Source organism: Microtus oregoni, unplaced genomic scaffold (genome assembly GCF_018167655.1).
Source record: "Microtus oregoni isolate MIOR12 unplaced genomic scaffold, Mior012 000018F_ref0000195, whole genome shotgun sequence".
Taxonomy (NCBI): domain Eukaryota; kingdom Metazoa; phylum Chordata; class Mammalia; order Rodentia; family Cricetidae; genus Microtus; species Microtus oregoni.
The window spans coordinates 2,216,594-2,237,883 of NW_024543077.1; the positions used below are offsets into that span (position 1 = coordinate 2,216,594).

Genomic DNA, 21,290 nt, shown 5'->3' on the forward strand with positions numbered 1-21,290 from the left:
TAGGCACTAAAGATGATAAGCAACCTTCTCCCAAGGAGAACCAAAGGAGCCTCTTTGAGAACGCTCCTTATTTTAGGGATTGGAGACTGGGGAGCGAAGGTGGTGGTAGGCTGGGTCCAGATCCTCTGACTCTCAATTCAAGCCTTTGGCATCTTTGCCTTATCACTTCTCCATCCTGCCTAGAGCAAAATGTCCCACCTGAGCTGTGCCCTGTTCTCCACCCACCAGGTAGAGATGCACAGTTAGGGGGGAGGCCACAGCGAGGCCATGGGAGTCCTAGAATTGACTCCTGGCCTCCTTCAGTCCCGGGGAGTCCAGGGAGTCTACCCCTCCCACCTGCTTACCACAGGCCCTGCTATACTGACCCTGGGCAGGGGATATCTGAGTCTGGCATTAGCTCCAGGCTTTCCAGCAACTTCTTTTTGAGCCTTAGCTTTCCAGTCTGGGATGTTAATCCTGACTAGAGAGTATAGATGTTTTTTTTGGGGGGGGGGTCTATTATTTTTGTCTTGTGGGCAAGACAGTTAAATACAGGGACATTTAAACAACTTGTATGTTTATGCATGAACGGTTTGAGGGCAGTCTGTGTTGAGTGCCAATCTAATGGCATGTATATGACTACTCCACACCCATGGACTACTGAGCAAGTGGGCATGGGATATGTACAGGTATCTCCTGAGAGTATGTTTGTAGCCATTGTGATGGTTTGCCCCAGCCCAGGGTGCAAGAGGGCTATTGGACTAGGAGGTTTCAGGGCCATTATGGATTGTGGGCACCCCATACACACCTTTGGGCGTGTGTTTGGGTATGCATGTGGGTTACCCCGGTGAAACCCGTGAAAGACACTTCGTTTGCAGCTGCAATGAGTAGGAAAAGTCTAACAGACAGCTTGGGAGACAGGGTTACATCTCAGGGGAAGTCCTCTCCAGTGCCGTTTAGTTTCTGAAACCTGGTCCTCCGCTGGGACCCAGCCCCTACGGACTGGACCGCTGGGTGGAGTTGCCCACAAGACTCCCCTGCAATCAAGCCGCAGTCTAAGTCGACTTGGAGTCTGTTTACAGTGTGCCTCACATAGCAGAGCCCCAGCACCTCCTAGAAGCGAGCGCCCCTCTGAGCTGCCTAGAAAGTTGGCCCCACTAACCTTCCAGGATCAGGGCTACGACAGAAGCACAGGACTCAGGACCCCCAACTCCTGCTGCAAGTAAGAGCGCTTTGAGACACCGGGCTCCGCACTGTGACCCAAGATAGACCCTCTGGCTGGTTTAGGATCTTAGCTGGTTATTTCAAGCTTTCGAGGTGGGCCTCCTGCGCGCCCCGGCGCTCCGCTGGCACACAGCAGGCACGCTTTCAACTCTGCCTGTGGAGAGCAAGTTCCCTTCCATACTGCAATAGGGTGCGAAGTGTCCCGGAGCGCCGGGCGGGCGCCGCGGGTCCGAGGCGTCATATGGACCCCGCCCCCGCCCCGCGCGAGCCACCGGGTGGGGATTCGGAGCGCTGACGTGGGCGGATCAAAGCGGCGGTCCGCGCCTTATAAAGCGCTTGGGCTGGCGGGCGCCGCAGATCGTGCAAGCAGAGGGGAGAGTTCCGTAGATCCGTGAGCGCAGGCCCGAGAGACGAGCGTAGCCGAGAGCAGCCGGCTTCAGCGCCCAAGTGCCAGGATCCCTTGCGCCCTGCTGTGCGGCGTCTGGCAGAGACTGTGCTCGCCGCTCCCGCAGGCCGAGGCCGCTTTCCCAGTTCCCAAGGGCGGCCAGGAGCGCCACGAGAGTACCCCGAAGGTGAGCAGGGGCTGTGGACTGGGACCCGCTAGGGTAGGGAGAGAGGGTCGACTGAACGCAAGAGACCTCCCTATTGGGCATCTACTCCTGGGGAAGCAAACCAAAGTGGCCTTCATTGCTCTTTTCCTCACCTCTCTCCTTGCAGCGTTCCGAGTAACTCCGCTTGGCGGAGCACAGCTTGATGGAATGACTCGGGGACCAGGGGACTAGGAGGGTCACCGGATGGGTCGGTTGCACGGTTCCTTCAGTTTTCCCCCAGCTCTTTCGATTTGTCCCCCATCCCAGGACTCGGTCCCCTCCCTCTCAGTCTGCGGGTTGATGAGGTCACGCCCGAGCCATCCCGGGGGTGGGGGATTTGGATACTGCGACAGAGGGTGTGTGTGAGGAGGCGGGGGGGGGGGGGGGGACGACAAAAGACCGAGAAGTCCACAGCTCCCACCAGTGCCGGAGGTGGGGCTCTCCGGGTGGTAAGAAGGGCACCTAGAGGCAGCTGGGAAGGGGTGGGGTGACTTTGTTTACCGACCTAAGCTCCAGGTTGGGGGGTAGTGAGGAGAGTCCTGCCCCAGTTCCGCGTCACATCTGGAGCCGCTCCCGCTCCGAACATCTGGCTGAGTTCCACCAGCCCCATATCTTCCACCCGTGGCACTGAGGTGCCTCCATGTCCCTCACGGTCTTTGGGAACGCAGGATCCGGCACCAGCGGGTGGCAAGAGTTCCACGCTCTCCCTTTTCTACTTTCCAAACACCGCGTCTCCGCGGTGACCTTGCGCAACATAGAGGATCCTGACAGAATCTCGGCTGAGATTAAAGCCGGGTCTCACGCAGCCACGCAGGTAACCTTGAAGCTGTGGCTCGTAGTCCCTGTCTAACCCTTTCCGTTTTTAGAGCTTCGCGGCCAGGCTTCCGGAGCGGCCCGCTTGAGCGTTATACTGGTGCGGAGATTGTCCCGGCGCACAGCACCAAATCCTGGGCCATTATGGCACATTGGGGTTGGGAAAGGTTTGGCAAATCCTCGCCGGTTAGGTCAAGCGGGGAGGCTACCTAAAGTGGAATTTCTAGAGCTTTCAACCGCTCCAAGCCTTAGGACCACCTGTTGGCGGCCAGGGCTAAAGTGCCTTTGGGGTCCAGCGTTTGCACAACCCCGGAAGACTCATTCCTCCGACTGCTGCAAGCTAAGTAGCTTGGACTTTTTGTCCAAGAAGAAAAAGAAAGGATTACTCTCTCTTTATCTATAAGCACCGCTGTTTTCCGCGGGCCCTTTACGAGACTGTCCCCAACGCAGGCTAGGAGCCCAGGCTGAAGTAAGAGGTTGCGTAGTCTGTTTCAGGGCTAACCAAAACAAGTCTTATGAGATAACCAGGGCCAAGAGGGAAGTCCCTCTGCACTTCATCCAAGACGGGAACATTAGAACCCAGGAAAAGGAGGGGACATGCCCGAAGTCCCACTGTGTGAGGCCGGGGCAGATCTTTCTTCGAACCCAGGCTAGCGCCCCCTGGCGGGCCGGGGACTCCCCAAGAATGCGCTTTGACCCTCAGGGCGCAAGCTGAGACGGTGACCCAGAGGCTCGCATTGCTGGGCTGGACCTTCTTAGGAAGGACAAGAATAATGTCAGGACCCAGAGGCCCAGGCCCAAAAGTGCTTCCTCAGCAAAGCGCTGTAGTGGCGGAGGAAGTCTAGGGCCGCTGGAACTGCTGGGAAGAGCAGGGAGTAGCTGGAGGCCTGGGTACCTGTCTGCTGTGCGATCAGGGTCTAGGGGAGTTAGTTGAGCTGGATACTGATTCCCCGCTGTAAGTCCTTGAGCTTCCTTCTGAGACCAGCCCTTGCCCTTCGCTTCCCACTCAGGAATTCTGGGCGCCTTCTGCGATCCCACATTTACGGAGGGAACAAAGAGACAACGACTGGGGTTTTGAACCGCCCCCTCCCCCCGCTCCGCTGCGATCCTGAAGATACTTTTCTGGTTTGGGGAAGTGTGTAAACTTTCAATAGTGAGGGAAAGATTTGGATACCGAAGAGATGGGAGGAGGAGTCGGACTGTAGCAAAAATTCCCCTGAGATCCCAGCCTAGACTCGTTTGTGCCAAGCACTTCGGACCTGGGGAACTCTGTGGAGGACGGGAGAGGGAAAGTATTTCAAGGTTTTCTACTTGGATTCCTCTTGATTCTGCCAGAAGGCCCCAGAAAACTACGACGTCTCAAATCCCAGTGTGTGTGTGTGTGTGTGTGTGCGCGCGCGCGCGCGCGCGCTCGTTCACACATGTACAAAACACATACATGTGCACAGGCTACACAGGTATGCGTTATAGTGGACACAGGCAGAGAGAGAATAGACGAAGATCAGGAAGCTGAAATCCCGTTCTTTGTTTTTATAAAAGGAAAAACTAAGGCTGGGGTGGTTGAGGGTTTGCCCAAGCTCAGAGAGCCAGATGAGAACCGCTCTTCCCTGTTCCAGCGACCTCCCCGCCAGCACCTCCCCCAAATCTGGCACCTCCTTCTTCAGACTCCGTGGACCCTTTAGGGAGGAATCCCTTTGTCTTTGCTCCTTGGAAGGGGAGAGGGGCTGTGCATATTCGGGGCGAAGGCCAGGTGTTGGTAAATTTGGGAGAAGCCGGGAAGGGAGTTAATGAGGTGAGAATGATGAGGAGGGCAAGCCTCAGAAAGCAGCTTCGCAGTCTGCAAGCGGGCGGGGTAGCTTCTCCTCCGCGGTTCTAGCTCGCCGCCTGGCGGTCCCAAGCAACCTCTTGCAGGCCTGGAGCTTCCCTGCTCAGCTAAGGAGCTCTGGAGCTACTACCTAGTCCGCTCAAGTGGGATGTCCGAAGGGGAGCTTCAGCCTCTTCAGTGTGTAAAGGGCATCCACCACCGTTCCATTTTTCCAATTTCCCTTTCCCATACTGAAAAGTAGGTGCCAAGAGAAGACAAATCTTCTGTTTTCTCCCTAACCTGACCTGCGAGGCACAGGTAGACGAGAGCTGAACAGTCCAGCACCAACGAGTCGTTTTCCCATCTCTGGACTCCGGTTTCCTCGATTGAGATGGAGGGGGTGATAATACTGATCCCAGGACTGGGAGGAGCAAAGGCGATCACACTAGGAGACTTCTCTGCAAAAGGGAAACTCGGGATGAAACATAGAACCACTAAAGCTGCAAATAACTAATTATCAATATTGTGGATTCTAATAGCATAAATCCCTTCCCGAATCAGCTGCCGTGGCCCTGCATCCTCGTTCCTCTTTTTGCGGGGTCTCTTCCGTCAGTTTGTCTGTGTGCGTCTTGGGTGGGTGTCGCCTGCGGCTTGTGGTCCTCTCCAGGTTCTCTTCTGGGTCTCCCCCAGCACCTCCGTTCTGCGGCACCAGGGCTATACCTTCCTGGGAGGTATAGCCCTGGATCCGGCCTGGGAGACACGCCCTCGGCCGCGCTCCGTTCTCACCTAATCCGAGCCTGACGCCGGCGGGTCTCGGGCGGCGCGGGGCGGGAGCGGACGCCTGCTTCGCTCGGCCTCCCCGGCCCGACCCCTCCTTTGTAATTTGAATAAAACGCCTCCCCGCCAGCGCACCGCCTTAACCCGCCGCCCCGCTCTTCCCGACTGCAGGCGGCGTGCGCGCAGGACCGGCAGTGGTGGCCTGCAGACGGCAGACTTCGCAGCGGCTCCCGCAGGGTGCGATCCCCGAGAGCGCCGGGCGCGCGCGACGATGAAGGCGCGGCCGCAGGTCTGCGAGGCTCTGCTCTTCGCCCTGGCGCTCCACACTGGCGTGTGCTATGGCATCAAGTGGCTGTAAGTAGGACCCTGCCTTCACTCCAATGGGCCATGGGGAGAGTGGCTGGAGAGGCTGGGTGAGCGCACCAAAATCTGCGAGGCCAAGTTGGCTTGGATGTCGGGGACCACTGATTCTTAAGCTTCGGCCACCTCCTTTATGGAATACTGTTCTTACTCTCTCTGGGCTTGTGAAGTGAATGAGGGAATTTTCTCATCCAGCCCAGGCTTGCGCAAAGGCCAGAAAGGGATTTCGGAAAGATTCTCTCCAAGGGGCACAATCCAGAGGGGGTGCACAGTGCAGAACACAAGGGGCAGCCCAGGATCGTCAGCCCCCTGAAAAGTCTGCAAAGACACTTTTGACCCCTCCACCTGGGCGACCTTGGGGGGAAGTGTCATTCCAGCTCTACCTCCTGGGGCCTCGGTGTACACGTCCGCCAGGGTAGTTAGCACTGGCTCTCTGGTGTCAGATAGGAGGCTCCCTGGGGAGCTCCTGAACCGCGGGAGGCTGTGAGCACACGCGCGGGGTGTCCTGTCGGGATTAATGGTCGCTGGAGGCAATTTCCCCCTTGGTTTCCCTGTGAAGCGGCTGCTTCTCCTGTGGTGCCTGCTAGAGGCAGCGGAGAAAGAGTGGGGTTGAGGGAAAAGCAGTCCCTTCCCGAAAGAGCTGCCCCTGGGCTGGGAGAGATAAACCCCGACTGTAAATAACTTTCCAAGCGCTTTAGGAGTGGGGGCTTGGGAGTTCAGAAGGGGGGCTTCCTGCTTGGGTTACCCATGTGGGTTACAGAGATTTCCCATGGCTTGCCACTTTCAGGCGCGGAAGTGGGTGGTGTGGAGGAGACTCCCAGAGGACAGTGCCAGGGTGGGGAGAGTCTAGAATGGATGGATGTGTTAAGGCTCCCCTTGCTTGAGTCATGTGTAGGGAGTCTGCAGAAAAAAACGAAGGGTGGATTATGGCTCCTGAAGAGAGTCCATGGATTAGCTGAAAGAGAGGACACTGGACCTTTGGGAAAACAGTCTTGAGGTCACCAGTCCAACCCTTTCTCGTGCTGAGTTATTGATTAAATAATTCAAGAGGAATCCCATTCTCATGTCTTCTGGTTTTCAGGAGAGGTGGTCTGGCCTGTGGGTCTCCTCCCACCTGCTCCTGCTGCTCTTGGGCACCCTTGCTCATTCTTGCCCCAGGCAGGACACAAGTCAGCAAGAGCACCACCACTGTTTTTCAGACCAGGAGGTGAGGGAGAATAGAAAGGCATTTGCTGAAAGGTGCAAGGGTCTTACTTCATGGCTGAGAACCAGACCTGGGTGACTCATTTTGCTCATAAAGCAGTGCCCTGGGGCCACTGCTCTTGTCCCTCTTTCCCTGTCCTACAAAGAGAATACTGAGGTTCTAGGATGCCTGTGACACATTCAGTCCCAAGCTGGTGCACGCTGAGTGGGATGGATGGTTGACTGGGAGCACACGCAGCTTAGCTCCACCCCATAGTCTAAGCCCTGACACAAGGGGACAGCTCAGTGTCTGCCTTCAAGACGTGCCCCCAGGGAGGACTAGATGGGCAGCGATGGAAGCTGAAGCAGGTGTCCCAGGAGGAGAGCATGGACAGAGGCAGGAGCATCCTCTGACCCTTCTTGCTGGGGTGGGGTGGGGGACACAGTGCCTTGCAGGCAATGGTCCTGTCACTTCTCTGAGAGCTGTGGACCTCTGTAGGATTTGTTAGCACTCCTTAAGAGGAGTTGGTTCTCAATAAGGAGGTGAAGGGCTGGAGAGGCTAAGTAACTGCCACAAGGGTCACGTGCTGATTCTCCGTGACGGTGAGATCAGAACCCGGGCAGAGGGCTCAGGAGGCTAAACTTTGATAATGGTTGATAATTGCTGGAGCTGGAAGATAGGGAAGGAAGGACTTGGGAGGAGAAGAGAAGCTTAAGGCTGGGTGGCACAGACCAGTAGTCTCGGCTACTGAAGAAGCTGAGGCAGGAGGATCACAGATTCAACACCTACCTGGGCTACAGATGAGTTCAAAGTCAGCCTGAGCAATGGAGACTCTGTCTTAAAATTATATATATATATATATATATATATATATATATATATATATATACAAGGGCCTGTGAGACCCAGGATTCTCCCCCTCAGGGAAATAGTAGTCATCAACAATTGTTCACACAGATGCAGTCTTGCTGTGTGCTGCGTGCTGTTTTCCACAAACCCACAATTGGTTTCCATCTCCCAACCTGTGCTGTGTGTTCAGTTTCCCTGAGCAGGAGAGGAAGACCTTCGAGGTTCTTTTTGTTTGTTTGGTTTTTCGAGACAGGGTTTCTCTGTAGCTTTGGAGCCTGTCCTGGAACTAGCTCTTGTAGACTAGCCTGGCCTCAGATTCAAAGAGATCCGCCTGCCTCTGCCTCCTGAGTGCTGGAATTAAAGGCATGCGCCACCACCACCCCGGCCCTTGGAGGTTCTTAAACAGTTTCATAGCGGATGAGGAGCAGAGCAGGGCTTTGAGTTGGGCTGTTGGTAGAAGGAAGTCTCAGGGCTGTGCAGTGGGGGTGGGGACTCCAAGGGCCAGCTGTCCTGGGGACCATGTGCTTGGGCTTGGAAAGTGACTTGGAGATGAAAGGGACATTTGACCAGGAACTGAAACCAGATGTGGCTCAGTGACCTGAGGTACCCACCTGGTGGGCTTCTGGGATGGACGGCATAAACAGGTGGTATGGGGGAAAGGGGAGCAGGGTCAGAACCTGACTGCCTAGAGACACACTGAGAGCCTTGAGGGAGGGCACTACCCAAAGCCAGAGGAGGGGCAAATCATGGTGAGTTCAGTGTGTGTGTGTGGGGGGGGGAGCAGGTGTGAGCCTTTCGCCCCCTCTCGGGGAGGAGGGGAGGAAAGACCCCGGGCCAGCTGGGGGCCCTTGGAGGCTGTCCTCAGAGCAGCTGACTGCACTGAACCTGCTACTCAGCAAGGGCGGGTCCTCTCTAAGAAGAGCCTGAAGAGGCTCTAGAAGGCACGCAGCTGCTATGAAGTGGGGTAGAGAGTGCCAGCCTTGGAATCCCTTCTGTCAGGCAGACCTTGGGCAAGACTTCAGCCTCTCTGTGCCTCGGCTCCTCAGCTCTGACGTGGGCTGTTGGAGTCCTGGCTTGGGGTCTGTGGGGTCTAACTTCTAGCTGGGCTCTGCCTCTGTTGTTGCACACTGAAGTGGACAAGTTAAGCTCTCTCTCCTATGGGTTGGCAGTCCTTGGAAGCTCCTTTCCACTCTGGTTAGTAAGTATCTGAGCACGGCAACCAGTCAGGGCCCTCCTTAAGGGAGGACGGTCCAGTGAATACGGGGTGGAGCAGGGGCCTCTGCAAGGCAGGATTGGATCTCTAGCTTATAGGCTTCCTGCTCTTCATCCAATGCCCTTGACCCATCTGTGAAACATAGGAAAGGAGCTGGCCTTGTTCATCAAGCCACTAAGCTCCTAAATTTCTAGGAGGAAGCCAGGCCTGTATTCCCTGGTAACTTCAACCTCAACCTAACCAGGAATCCTAAAAAACTCTGGTTCTTAGACCTAGCACATCACAGAGGAGTTCCAACACGTCACCAAGGGAAAAGCTTCTCAAGGCCATCCCCGGGAGCCAGATAGAAGCACCGAGAAGGGCTGACCTTGCTTAGTTGGCCTAGATTTTTTTCCTGCTTCATGGTTAACAGACTGGGATGTGGTCCAGGACAGCCCAAAGCCTGGTAGCATGTGGGTTAAATAGGTTTAGGGAATAGGCTCTCCCACCTTCCTGGGGTCAGCAGGGTCCACAGAAATATAACCAAAGGACTACTTTCTCTGGCTAACTCTGAGGACCCTGAGGCAGGTCGTATCCTTGACCAGGGTCTCCCCATTTTCTGAGTGAAGTTTTTGATGTCAGGCCTTAGACTGTGGCTCGCAAGGAGCTTCCCAGCTGTATCCCTGGAAAACGCCCTCACCCACAGAACTATGAGCCCTGAATATTATAAACTGGGCAACTGAGGCTGGACACTGGCAATGACTCGCCTGGGTCACATAGTTAATAAGTAACCTAGCCAGAACTTGAAGCCAGAGAACCCTAACTCCTGAATGAGAGAAGTCCCTCCCAACCCATGGCATAGACTCCCCAGTGAACTCTCAGTTCCCTCTTGTCCCCTCCTGCATCCTCTCCCCCCACCTCCCCACTGCAGATAAACTGAAATGTTTCCAATTAGGGTTACTCTGAACCAGACCTGCCTGCGAGCTGTCCACGGTGGCTCCCCCGCCTCTGCCTTAGTCCTGATTGCCTCCCCAAGGGGGCTCACTTACCCAGGTCATTACCGCTAATCAGCGGATTCCTGGGAAGACCTTGCAATGCTTGGGGGTGGAGCAGTAGGTGTATCACTGTGCCAGCTGCTCCTGGGGGTCCCATGGATGCCCATGTCCCTCTGTCCCCAACAGTGGTCTGGCTACACTCTACCTGCCCCCTGGAAAGAGTTTCAAAGTATCCTGCTGAGTTAGCCCTCTAGGAGGTACCCTCACAGATAAAATACTGTTAGCCTAGCATGGGGTAAGCAAATGTCTGGGGACTTCAGAGGGAAGGGGGAGCTAGGGAAGCAGAGTCCCCCAGATTCCCCCACTAGTTAGCCCCAGGTACTGGGGAGCACTGGGCACTGGGCCTGAGAGTAGCTTCAGTCCTGAGGAGCTGCCTGCACTGCTCAGCAGGAAGGGCTCCATCAGCACCCCATTTCTTGGCCGGCACCCTACTTTTAGGTGAGCCTAGGGTAAAGCCAAGAAGACAGTCATGTTGCTTGCATGGGCTGTGTGCCCCTGGCCCGTGGAAACCTTCCATTTCAACCATAGAAAACACAGAAGACCCAGCAAGCGAGCAGGGAGAATGGAGTTGTGGGTCATACCCACCCAGGCCCTGACAGCTTGTTAAGATGCAGGCAAGCCTTGCTGGCCAGGTTGGGAAAGCTGGACTCCTGGGCTGTGGAGAGCTGCTGCAGTGTGCCCAGGAGAGGCCGATCCACACAGGGACCATTTGCCTCTACAGTCTGAGCCCACTTGGGCCAAAATGGATCTGCTTAGGCCAGGAAACCATTATTCCCTCTCGATGGTTTGGACTGGTGTGGGCCAGGGTCAAAGGGAAGGACATGGCTTAGGACACTCACCTCTGATCTTAGGCTAGGTAAGGCATCCTAACCACAAATGCCAGGCCAGGCCTTCTGCCCTCAGGGGTCTACTTCCTGTGTCTATATTCTGTGTCTGTATGGGGTGGGGGTGGGGGAGTTATATGGTGGGTGGCAGACAGGCAGAAAGAAACCAACTTATCAAAAATTACCTCATTCGGCCTTCGCCAGGATTTTGTGCCTGTTCAGAAAGGAAGAGCAGTACCCTCTCATCTGCCAACATGGAGGAAATCCAGTCTCTTCACTCCCCTTGGCAATGAGCTGAGGTTTGAAGTCTAGGATCACAGGCATGTGTCGCTATGCCTGACATGAGCACATTATCTTATTTAAGCCTCCCTGTTTTCTTTTGAAGTAGAAATGATCGTTACTGCAGCTGAGGGCCGTGAGGCCCAGAGAGCTTAGGTGATTTGCCCAAGTCACACAGTAGGGCCTCTCAAGCTTATGCCTTTCCCTAGGCCTTCTAGGAGCTGGGGCATCTGGGGCCTTTCTGCGTCATTGCTGATGGGCCCTTAGACTAAATGTTCCCGAAGACCAGAGGGGACCAGTGATCCTTGACTGTCTGGACTAGGTATTGAATTTTCTAAATTCTGGATCGCCATAAACGTCAGTGTCCTTGAGTTGTTGAAGGGCAATCCTTTGCACGGGTGAGGACTTTACAACGGTGATCAATGGTGGTAGAATCGCACGCAGTAATGGTGTAAAGCTCTTAACGCACAGTGTGCAATAGCGTAAGGGTCTAACTAATAGCACGTGTAATTATTACGAGACTCCAGCCCTGGTTCTGGCACACAGCTACCGGTGCTGAGTGAATGGAAGGAGCTTAGTAACTCATGGCCAGGAGGTCTGAGGCAGTGGCTGGAAATGTTTTGCAGACTGCAGATGCATCTATTCCTAAGACAATTATACGATTCAGGCAGGATAAAGGATGTGATTCTGTGTTAGGATTAGGGTGTAAGGCCCAGAGAGAGATAGTGTCATGCCCAAACGGCAGGTGGTTGGGCCAGGGCAGGCAAACCGTTGCTCTGCCACGTTACTCTTGGCAAAAATGATTCTGAGTCTGTTCAAGGGGAGGACTGACCTGCGGACCAAACGCCCCTCACACCCTGTCTTTCTTCCATTTGGTGGTTTTCGGGGTATGCAGAGCACTGTCCAAGACGCCAGCAGCCCTCGCGCTCAACCAGACGCAACACTGCAAGCAGCTGGAGGGCCTGGTGTCTGCGCAGGTGCAGCTCTGCCGCAGCAACCTGGAGCTCATGCGTACCATCGTGCACGCGGCGCGGGAGGCCATGAAGGCCTGCCGCAGGGCCTTCGCCGACATGCGCTGGAACTGCTCCTCCATCGAGCTCGCCCCCAACTACCTGCTTGACCTGGAGAGAGGTATGGGCTGTGGGGCGCCGTGCTGCTGTGGCGGGAGGATCCCTGCGGAAGCTCTGTGTGTTTGGATAGGTGCGTGGATTCATGGGTGGACGGATGAGCGACAAGATGGATGGTTACACAGATGGATAAGCCACGGCTGGGCGGACGCTTGAGCGGATGAGTCATTCATAGATACGGGTTTCAGGCACGAACTGGGGAATGGATAAATATTAATGAGTGACTATATCAGCACATACATTGGCCCGAATAACGCTTCGGGACACACGTGTGCTGTAATGCATGGATGAAGGAAGGATATTGCCTTAGACCCACCAAGGTGGCTCCCTGCTGTACTGAAAGCCAAGTCAATATAAGGAGACTGGTGGAAAGCCCGCCCCTGGGCAGGCAGGTGGACCTAGGCAAACCTGATTGGCGGGAACTGCTGTGATGCACGAAGTAGTCCAGGCAGCAGCAAATAGCTTTGAAGCAGGCTTCCGGGAGGGAACCTGAGTGCACACAGGCTGAGTGCATACCCCACACAACCACGGGGTCCAGGCATCACGGGGTCTCAGATGGCAGATGGCAGTCAGTCCCCCACACCCCAAGATGTCGGAACACCAGGGAAGGCTTGTCAGGTGGGCTCTACAGTTAGCAACTGAGGTTCTGTAGGGGTGGTAACTGCTAGTTATGAGACAGGGCCAGGATTCAGATGTGGGGCCAGGACGGCCTGGAATGGAGTGGGACCCCAGTAGCTCTATGCTCATTCCTGGGGCTCTGTCCCAGTGTCCTTGTCCTGCATACGGGCTGCCTTCAAACAATGGAAATGTCCTGTCTCCCAGCTGTGAGTAGGGCCCAGACTGTAATCCTGCACTTGAGAGACTGTGGCAATAAGCTAGCCCCAAGGCAGCCTGGGCTACATACTGTTACATTGTTCCAGAAGCCCCAAGTCTGTGAATGAGTTCTCTGCAGGGCTATGCTGTCTCCCTGGGTCCCGGGAAGCTCCAGGTGGCTGTGGGTATTCTGCAGTACCTTGACCTACAGCTGTGACAACCAGCTCACATGTCATATGGTGCCCCCCATCCGTGTCTGTGTACCCCCAGTTCCCTCCTGCTCTAAGGACACATGACCAGGATGGTCTCATCTTAGCAGTGAGATTCTCTCACAAAGAATGGGTTTCTAAATCGGCTCTTAGTCCTGAATTCCCACCAGGGCTCAGGGGGCTGAGGTTCTTGCTTATGTAAAGCACCCTGTGACTAGCAGACTGGTAGCCCTTGCAAGTCCTTCTCTGCACTGCTCTGGGGACAGCTGGGTCCCTCTGTGCTGCCCACTGTATGGGTGGAGTAAGATGACCTCAGGCCAAGGTCTGGCCTCCTCCTGACCTCCAGCCCCTCTAACCCTCACCTCTCTCACAGGTACCCGGGAGTCAGCCTTCGTGTATGCCCTGTCGGCCGCCACCATCAGCCACACCATCGCCCGGGCCTGCACCTCTGGCGACCTGCCCGGCTGCTCCTGCGGCCCTGTCCCAGGTGAGCCACCCGGGCCCGGGAACCGCTGGGGAGGATGTGCGGACAACCTCAGCTACGGGCTCCTCATGGGGGCCAAGTTTTCCGATGCTCCTATGAAGGTGAAAAAAACGGGATCCCAAGCCAATAAACTGATGCGTCTACACAACAGTGAAGTGGGGAGACAGGTAACCACCCCCCACCCGCCCCAGAGGGTGTGCCTGGGCCACTGGCCCCCATGGTGGGCCCCATGAGGGTGTGGGAGAGGGAATGGGCTGGGACCCTGCCACTCTCCCCTCTCTAGAGCTTGGGCTTGCCTGCCCCTTCTCCTCTCTGGGGTGCTCCAAGCAGAGGGAACAATGAGCTGGGAGCCCAGACTTCTGAGTTCTGCCCTTGGCGCTGGCCCTGACTTCCTGAAGGGTGACTTGCTTCCTCTCTGGCCTTGTTCCTTCCCAGCTAGAAAGCCACGACAGGGTGGGTCCTCCTGTAAGTTCCTCAGCCTTCCCTGAGGACAGGGAGGGGGCTGGACCACAGACTTTACACTACACCCCCTCTTTGTAATGGGAGGGGGATTTCATGCTGCCTTGAGAGAATGGGTTCCCCAGAATCTGCTCCCAGTGTCTCCCTGTTTCTTGCTTGCTACCCAAAAGGCTGGGCGAGTGTGGGAATGAATGAACCAAATTAAACTTTTACATGTATGGATATGCATGTGCAAGTGACAGTACAGCTTGGGGGAGTTGGTTCTCTCCCACTGGTCCTAGGGATCCAGCTCAGGTCGTCAGGGTCCGTGGCAATCACCTTTACTTCGGAATGATAAACTTGGCACCAATCCGTGGTGTGAACATGCACTCCCTGTTCTATTCTTTCCCTCCTGGGATCCCAGAACAACCCCCAAAAGTTCTGTTGTTCCTTTCTCACTGATAGGAGAAGGCCCCAGGAAGAGTGTACTATGTAGCAGAAGGAATCTCTCAAATGGTTTAGCCCTGGTGGCTCAGCCAGGAACACGTGGCCTGAGGAAGTGGAATCTGTGCAAACCCACCCACCTTCACCTGTCCCTGGTGACTCTTGAATGTCCAGGCTGTCCTTGGACGGTCTGGGAAAACTGAAGTCAGATCACACTAGCCAGGAGTTCCCACCTCCCCGCCCTGGGACTGGCCCCATTGTGGGAACCCAGAGAGCTTTTACCTAGCTCCAAAGATGGTGACTATCACTATGGTGACCTCAGCCTCCAGCTGGGTTGCCCCCCCCCCCCAACTAAATACTTAGTTTCCATCTCAGGACACATCAGGCCTGTTCTTGGAGCCACCTGCTAAAGGCGAATGCTGTTCCCTGTAGTCCAGGGCTGTGTGAGAATTAAATGACATCAGGACCAGGCAATTTAGCACCTGCCCCTGAGTGTCCACACCTTCCAGACCGGATTCAAGGAATCGAGCTTCAGCGCTCTGTCCCTGGTGCCTGTGTCTCCTTCTTCTCCCTCCTAGGCGTCTAGCAAGTTCCAGATTTTATAACTAGTATGCTTCCTCAGTCCCCATTTCCTGTTGTCATGATAAGGATGATCCCTGACACTTTGCCTAGCTCCCCAACCAACTCACTGACTGAGGGACTGGAGCAAGGCCAAGCCAATCTTCACCTCAGTTTCCTCAGCCACGTGATGCAGGGTGTGAATACAGGTGACCTATGACCCTTACAGGACAAGGGAGAGGGAAGTGTCCTGTAAGCAGGGGTTTGAAGAGCTGAACAGAAAGGTCCTTAGAAGGTGTTTGACCTCTGACCCTCAGACACCAACAGGAAAATGAGGCCCAGGGAAGACTTGGGGGGAAGAGTCATTTCTCAGACCAGGGCTGGATCCTGCCTACAGGCCTGGCCCAGGGGTTTCCAGTTTCCCCCACAGCTCTGATTTAAACTGCATGTTCAGAGCCAATATTGATTTAAACTGTTATAACCCACACACCCCTTGGTACAGCTCATTTAACCCTTACCACACTCAACCAGGGAGCAGCCTCCTGCCAGCTTCAGACTTAAGAGCAGAGAGGCTGGGTGACGGCAGAGGGTCACCCGGCAGCCGTGGGTGGGTCCAGAAAGAGGTGCACCCCCATACTGTCGCCTTCCTGTCTCCCCATCCTTCCCCCAGCTGCCTTCCTTCTTGCTCTCTTTGCTCTTCAGGCAAGCCTCTAGTAAGTCCTGGTTTGTGGGAGAGAGAAGGCGTAGAACAATTGAAAGTCAGCTTTTGGAATCACTGTCAGATGCAGGTTCAAATCCCAGCCCCGCAATCTTCTAACTGCAAACTTGGGGGTCAGACGTAGCGTATTCGCGCCTTCCTGTTTAGGGCAGGGCAAAGAGTGGGTCTCCCGGATGGGCTGTGGCAGCTGTGTTAGGACATTTGTGCTGAGTGTGTATCTGCAAATGCCCCTCTTAGCTGCCCTGGAGTGGAAGCATGACCCCCACCCCCCGACTTTAGTGCCAAATGCTCCATCCCTTGAGGATCCAGTGGGACATGAACCCCCAAAATCCCCCAGTCATGAGGTGGGGGGGCCAGAGCCCTGACAGGCCAGGGAGGGGTTCTGACTATCCTGCCGACACCCTGCCTGTCCGCAGGCTCTGCGTGCCTCCCTGGAAACCAAGTGTAAGTGTCATGGGGTGTCTGGCTCCTGCTCCATCCGTACCTGTTGGAAGGGGCTGCAAGAACTGCGGGATGTGGCTGCTGACCTCAAGACCCGCTACCTGTCGGCCACGAAGGTGGTGCACCGGCCTATGGGCACCCGCAAGCACCTAGTGCCCAAGGACCTGGACATCAGGCCCGTGAAGGACTCAGAACTGGTGTATCTACAGAGCTCCCCTGACTTCTGTATGAAGAATGAGAAGGTGGGATCCCACGGGACCCAAGACAGGTAGGTGCACTGCCACCCCTACACACGCCTTACTCAGGGCTGGGCCCGAGCACAGTGGTGACTCAGCAATTGGAGAGTGGAGTCCTTGCCCAGTGTGGGGAGGAGGTTTCAGGGAGACTGAGGAGATTCAGGGATAGAGGCTGATGGCCCCACCCTCTCCCTAGATGGGAAGTAACAGCAGTGGTACCGTATGACAGGGACTAGGAAGAGCTGCCCAACATGAAACAGGAGCTCAGGAGATGTCACAGGGACAGGTGAGGGATAAATGCCCCTCCTGCTCATTGGACAAAGGAGGAACTAAGAGGCACAAGGAGAGATGCAGGCAGCATCCAACCTAAGGCAGCGAGGAAGTACCCAAAGCAGAGCCGATGTGCTGTCCCCCGACTCCAGTCCTCCCATGTCCCCTGGGGACTACATAGGCTGGGCCTGAGGTCCCCATAGCTGGCCCAACCCTGGCTCTGGATAGGGAGACAGGAAAGACAAGGAAGGGGCCCATGACCTAATGTGTGCTGGGTGGGGCTGTTAAGGAACTAGGTGGCTGCTTTGGCAAAGAGAGTTCCTGGAAACCTAGGGAAGAAAGTTCTGTGATCAGATGCACCTGGGCAGCTCTCTGGTCATCCCCAAGGCTTGAGGGAGCCTCAGCTAAGGATTTGATTAAACCGAGTTTCCCAGAGGTACACGGCCGGGGAACTCTTTTATTAAGGAGCCGCTCATAGCATTCCATGAAGCTGGTGCTCACAAGGTTAGGGAAATACGGAGCAGAGAGCGGGTGTCTGGGAACGTGTCTGGCACATTGTTGGTGCCCGGCCAGCTTCTGCTTCCTCCGCAGCCCACGGTCTTGCCTGTGAGAGGGGAGGGCTGGTTTAGGGCTCTGTCCCCACGGGCCGGGGCTCTGTGAGGAAGAGGCCCAGGCTCCCATCTGGAGGCCAGATTGAGGGGGTGGGCAGAGTGGAGGTGGAGTGGGTCAGGCAAAAGAGACAGGAAGGAACGCGAGTTGGCTTTGAAGCGGCAGGGTGGGTGTGAGCGGCTGAGAAGGGGAGTTGAATCTGTAACACACAGGGGCTGGGCACAGGGCCCTAGAGGACATGGAGTGAGCAGAGAATCGCAGAAGACTCTCCCCATAGGTTGTGGGTTAGCGCCCTGTCTCCCCAGTGCTCTGCTGCTCTGTCCCCAACTGTATCCCTCAGACACAGTCCCTCCTCAGTGCTCGCCCAAGGGACAGTTCACCTGAATAGCTGTCCCTTTATCAGGCAGGCAGATGGCAGCAGGGAGACCTTCCTGGCTCCCCACCTCCCGCCATAGCTTAGGGGAGGAGGCTGAGCAGCGGCCTTGGCACCGGTGTTAAGGGAGAGAACTTTTCTTGTCCCTCATTGCAGTGAGAGCAGCTGCTGTTATGCATTGCATCTGCTCCACAAACAGAAGGATGCGGAATGCCTCTGGGAGGTGTCACTGCGGGCTCCCTTGGACACCTGCATGCCTGCACTCAGCAGACCCAAGTGTCCAGGCCCAGGGGCCTCCTGGGCTGTTTTCAGTGTTGCAGAATGTCTCCTGAGTTTTTTGATTGTGAAAATGACACTCACCTCCGTTACAGCTTAATTAAAGATTAATTATAAAGGGGGGGGGGTCTGGGGTGGAGGTGCGGTTGGTAAGGCACCTACCTGCCTTGTAAGTTTGAGGATCAGCCTCGCGGTGGTGGCGCACGCCTTTAATCCCAGCACTTGGGAGGAGAGACAGGCTGATCTCTGTGAGTTTGAGGCCAGCCTAGTCAGTCTACAGAACTGGTTCCAGGCAGACAGCCAGGGCTGTCACATAGAGAAACCCTCTCTTGAACATCCCCTCGCCTGCCACAGATGAGGATCTGAGTTTATATCCCCACCACCTGTGTGATGGCATAAATCTAGAACCCTAACGACGAGGTGGGGGCAGGGATAGGAAGGTGCCCCGGAACTCACTGGCCAGTCTTGCCAAGTGAATGCCTGAGCTCTGGTTTCAGTGAGGGACTCTTTCTCAATAGGTAGGTAGGTAGGTAGGTAGGCAGTTTGGTAGATAGCAACAATTCCATCAGAGCTTATTGTAAACACAGGGAAGTTAGGGGAGGAGGAAAGCCTCGGTTTCCCCCCAGATTGATCCTCCTTCTTGCGGGGCTGGGCCAGCCACAATGGCGAGGGTGCAGGCTGCTTGGCAGGGAGAGGCAGATGCTGGTGGTGACGGGTGCTCACTAACCTCTCATTCCCACCCCCAGGCAGTGCAACAAAACCTCCAACGGCAGTGACAGCTGCGACCTCATGTGCTGTGGGCGCGGCTACAACCCCTACACGGACCGCGTGGTGGAGCGGTGTCACTGCAAGTACCACTGGTGCTGCTTTGTCACCTGCCGCAGGTGTGAGCGCACGGTGGAGCGCTACGTCTGCAAGTGAGGCTGCGCGCTCCGCCCCTGTGGACCCACTGAAGGGCCTGGAGACCCCGTGGACTTCCCTGCCGATCCCAGATGCCAGGCGTGGGAGGAGGCTTGTGCTGGGACTCCACTTGGAAGCCACCGGGAACAGGAGACCTGGTCGCCCTGGGAGGGCCGGGACATCAAAGGAAACCGATAGGATTAAAAATAACCTGGCAGCTTGGGGCCCGAGTGCCCACATGTTGCCTTCCAGGCTGCTCCAAGAAGCCAGGGCAGGGATGGGTAGGACTGTGTGCGTTTGACCTTTCAAGGCCAGAAAGACCAGCCTCCCAGAATGTTCTTTGGGACCCTGTGCCCACCACATGGAACCACTAACTGGGTTGTAAATTTTTATTTTTCTTTCCCCTCTCCTTTGGGATGCGGGAGTTACAGAAATATTTATAAAATATAGCTTTTTCTTTGGGGTGGCTCACTTCAATTCCTCTTTATATGTTATATATAATATATATATATATATGTATATATGATGATTATATTTTAAACAACTGTGTGCAATGAATGCTCAGCAAGCCCCAGCCTGCACCCCAAGTCTCTAGCTCCTGGTCTGGCGGGGGGACTCTCCAGTTTCTAGACAAGGCGGCCTCCCATTGATGTCTCAACTCCACCCGGTCCCCGGACCTGGTCCTGGCCTATTTCCCTGTCTGTGATCTGTTGGTCAAGGGTGAGGACAGACGTCTTGAAACATAAACCCAGTTGGCAGTGTCTTTATTCCTCAGGGACATTCTTAATACCACAGCACGGCCATTGGCCTTGCTTTTAGACCCATTAAGCTGGCTGCAAGAAAAGCCACCCTGGGAAGCTGGGACCTTAGCGAGGTAGCCCTGGTGGGTTTTCGGTGGGTCCTCAGATAGTGGCTAGGAGTTAAGCAACCAAGAAGGAGGCAGATCACTGGATCCCGAAGGGCTCCTTACCCCAGGCTTGGGGTTGAATCCTGCTGGATCCACTCAGCAGGGGGTAGGGCTTCATTTGGGTTGCAACAGCCCTGGAGTTTACTGTGTTCAAAGATATAGAACTCTGTACCTGTAGGTTTGGGAGTAAAACCTTCCATCATGCTCTGGATAGCCTGTTTGTACCATCCTGAGTCAGGGGGTGGTCATTGTAGACTCTGAACCCCTGTGCTGAACAGCTTGGACCTGTGTGGGAGGCTGGCTGGAGTCTCCGGAGACAGGCCTGGGGAGAGACAAGACGGCGGGGAGGAAACAGGAACTTTCCAAGAGAGAGAAAGATTACTTTGTGGGAAAGGAGAGAATGGACAGATAAGGCCCTGTGGAGAGGTGGCTCAGGCCAAAGCAACCACACCATGTGGGGCCCGGCCCAGCCCCAAACATCGCTGCTGTGTTCTGCCACAGACCAGCGGACACAGACCAGGCTCCGGACAGGAGTCCAGACCCAAGAGAAGCCAGATGTTGCACAAAGAGATCTGGCTTCACCCAGCATCCTGCTTACCCTCTTGTGTTGTGACTCCAGGCAACCTCTGGCCCTCTATGGGTTTCTGCAGCTGTTGTCTTCAGTTTTCATAACTATTCCATGGCATAGGGTCCACCACCTCTGTTTTATTATGAGCAATCAGGCTCATAAAGGAAAAAATAATGCGATTTAAGATCATGGTATACCAGCGGCAAAGTCAGGATTCAGACTGCTGAGCGGGGCTTGGTGTCATATGGGAGGGAGAGAACAATCCAGGACTGAGCAGTTTGGATGTCTGGCTTTACTGCCAGGCTTTCTCCAAATGGACTACTACTGGGCTGTCCCTGACTGTCCCCCAGGCCACCACCCACCTGCAGAGATGATTGCAGGCAGAATCCTACTTTCAGCCGGTCCCCTTGCTCACATGACTAAATCAGGATCCTCTCTCCAGGCTGGTGGCAGTGAAGGATGCTCTCTCCTTTTCAGTCCCTAGATCTCCATTGCCTCATCTGCCTAGGCCTCAGGGTTAAAGTTGGGGGTGACTGAGGGAAGACGAGCAGGGGAAAGGGGCTTGTCCACATCCAGGAAGCCTATGGGGAGGGGCCTGTGGTCCGATGCACAGGGGACATTAAGCCCCAAATGTTTATTTTATGTCCCCACTGCCTCCGCCTCCCTAAGAGTGTGCTGGGCTCAGGGGGACTGAAGAGCAAGGGGCAGGCTGGGAGGCACAGGCTGCAGACAGCAGAGTCTGTGAACTTGAAGGTTTCCTCCCCATTCCTAGATTCACAGTCAGGGGGCTTCTCATTGACTCTGGGCCTCTTCTTGGAACCAGCCAGGACATAGGGGTGCTGATTCTCACTTTCTCCACCAGGGGCACACAGTTTGTCTTGTGCCAGCCTCACTCACGCCTCCTGCCCCAAGCCCTCTCCTCACTCCAGGGCCAGTCAATCCACCTAGCCCAAGCAGGCAGCCACCTCATGCAGACCCCATGCATTAACC

The 21,290-nt window shown here is 55.4% G+C and overlaps 1 protein-coding gene across 2 annotated transcripts; it reads left to right on the top strand.

The window, feature by feature from the left end:
• The first annotated feature begins 1,601 nt into the window (after nucleotides 1–1,601).
• LOC121459039 (protein Wnt-11) lies at nucleotides 1,602–19,340 on the top strand. 2 transcript variants are annotated; one of them, XM_041668534.1, is made up of 6 exons: nucleotides 1,602–1,775; nucleotides 5,359–5,541; nucleotides 11,825–12,060; nucleotides 13,452–13,729; nucleotides 16,137–16,429; nucleotides 18,672–19,340. In XM_041668534.1, the coding sequence occupies exons 2-6, from the start codon at nucleotides 5,459–5,461 to the stop codon at nucleotides 18,844–18,846; spliced, it is 1,065 nt and encodes a 354-aa protein (XP_041524468.1). In that variant the 5' UTR covers nucleotides 1,602–1,775; nucleotides 5,359–5,458; the 3' UTR covers nucleotides 18,847–19,340. The 2 variants fall into 2 exon arrangements, with proteins under 2 accessions (XP_041524468.1, XP_041524469.1); XM_041668535.1 differs by lacking the exons at nucleotides 1,602–1,775; nucleotides 5,359–5,541; nucleotides 11,825–12,060 and having other exon boundaries at nucleotides 13,476–13,565.
• Nucleotides 19,341–21,290: the final 1,950 nt, after the last annotated feature.

Excerpts from the sequence above, each read along its gene's own strand:
- LOC121459039 (XM_041668534.1), top strand. The coding sequence starts at position 5,459 with ATGAAGGCGCGGCCGCAGGTCTGCGAGGCTCTGCTCTTCGCCCTGGCG. Across the intron at positions 12,061-13,451 it reads CCTGCTTGACCTGGAGAGAG|GTACCCGGGAGTCAGCCTTC; the intron begins GTATGGGCTGTG and ends CCTCTCTCACAG. Across the intron at positions 13,730-16,136 it reads ACAGTGAAGTGGGGAGACAG|GCTCTGCGTGCCTCCCTGGA; the intron begins GTAACCACCCCC and ends GCCTGTCCGCAG.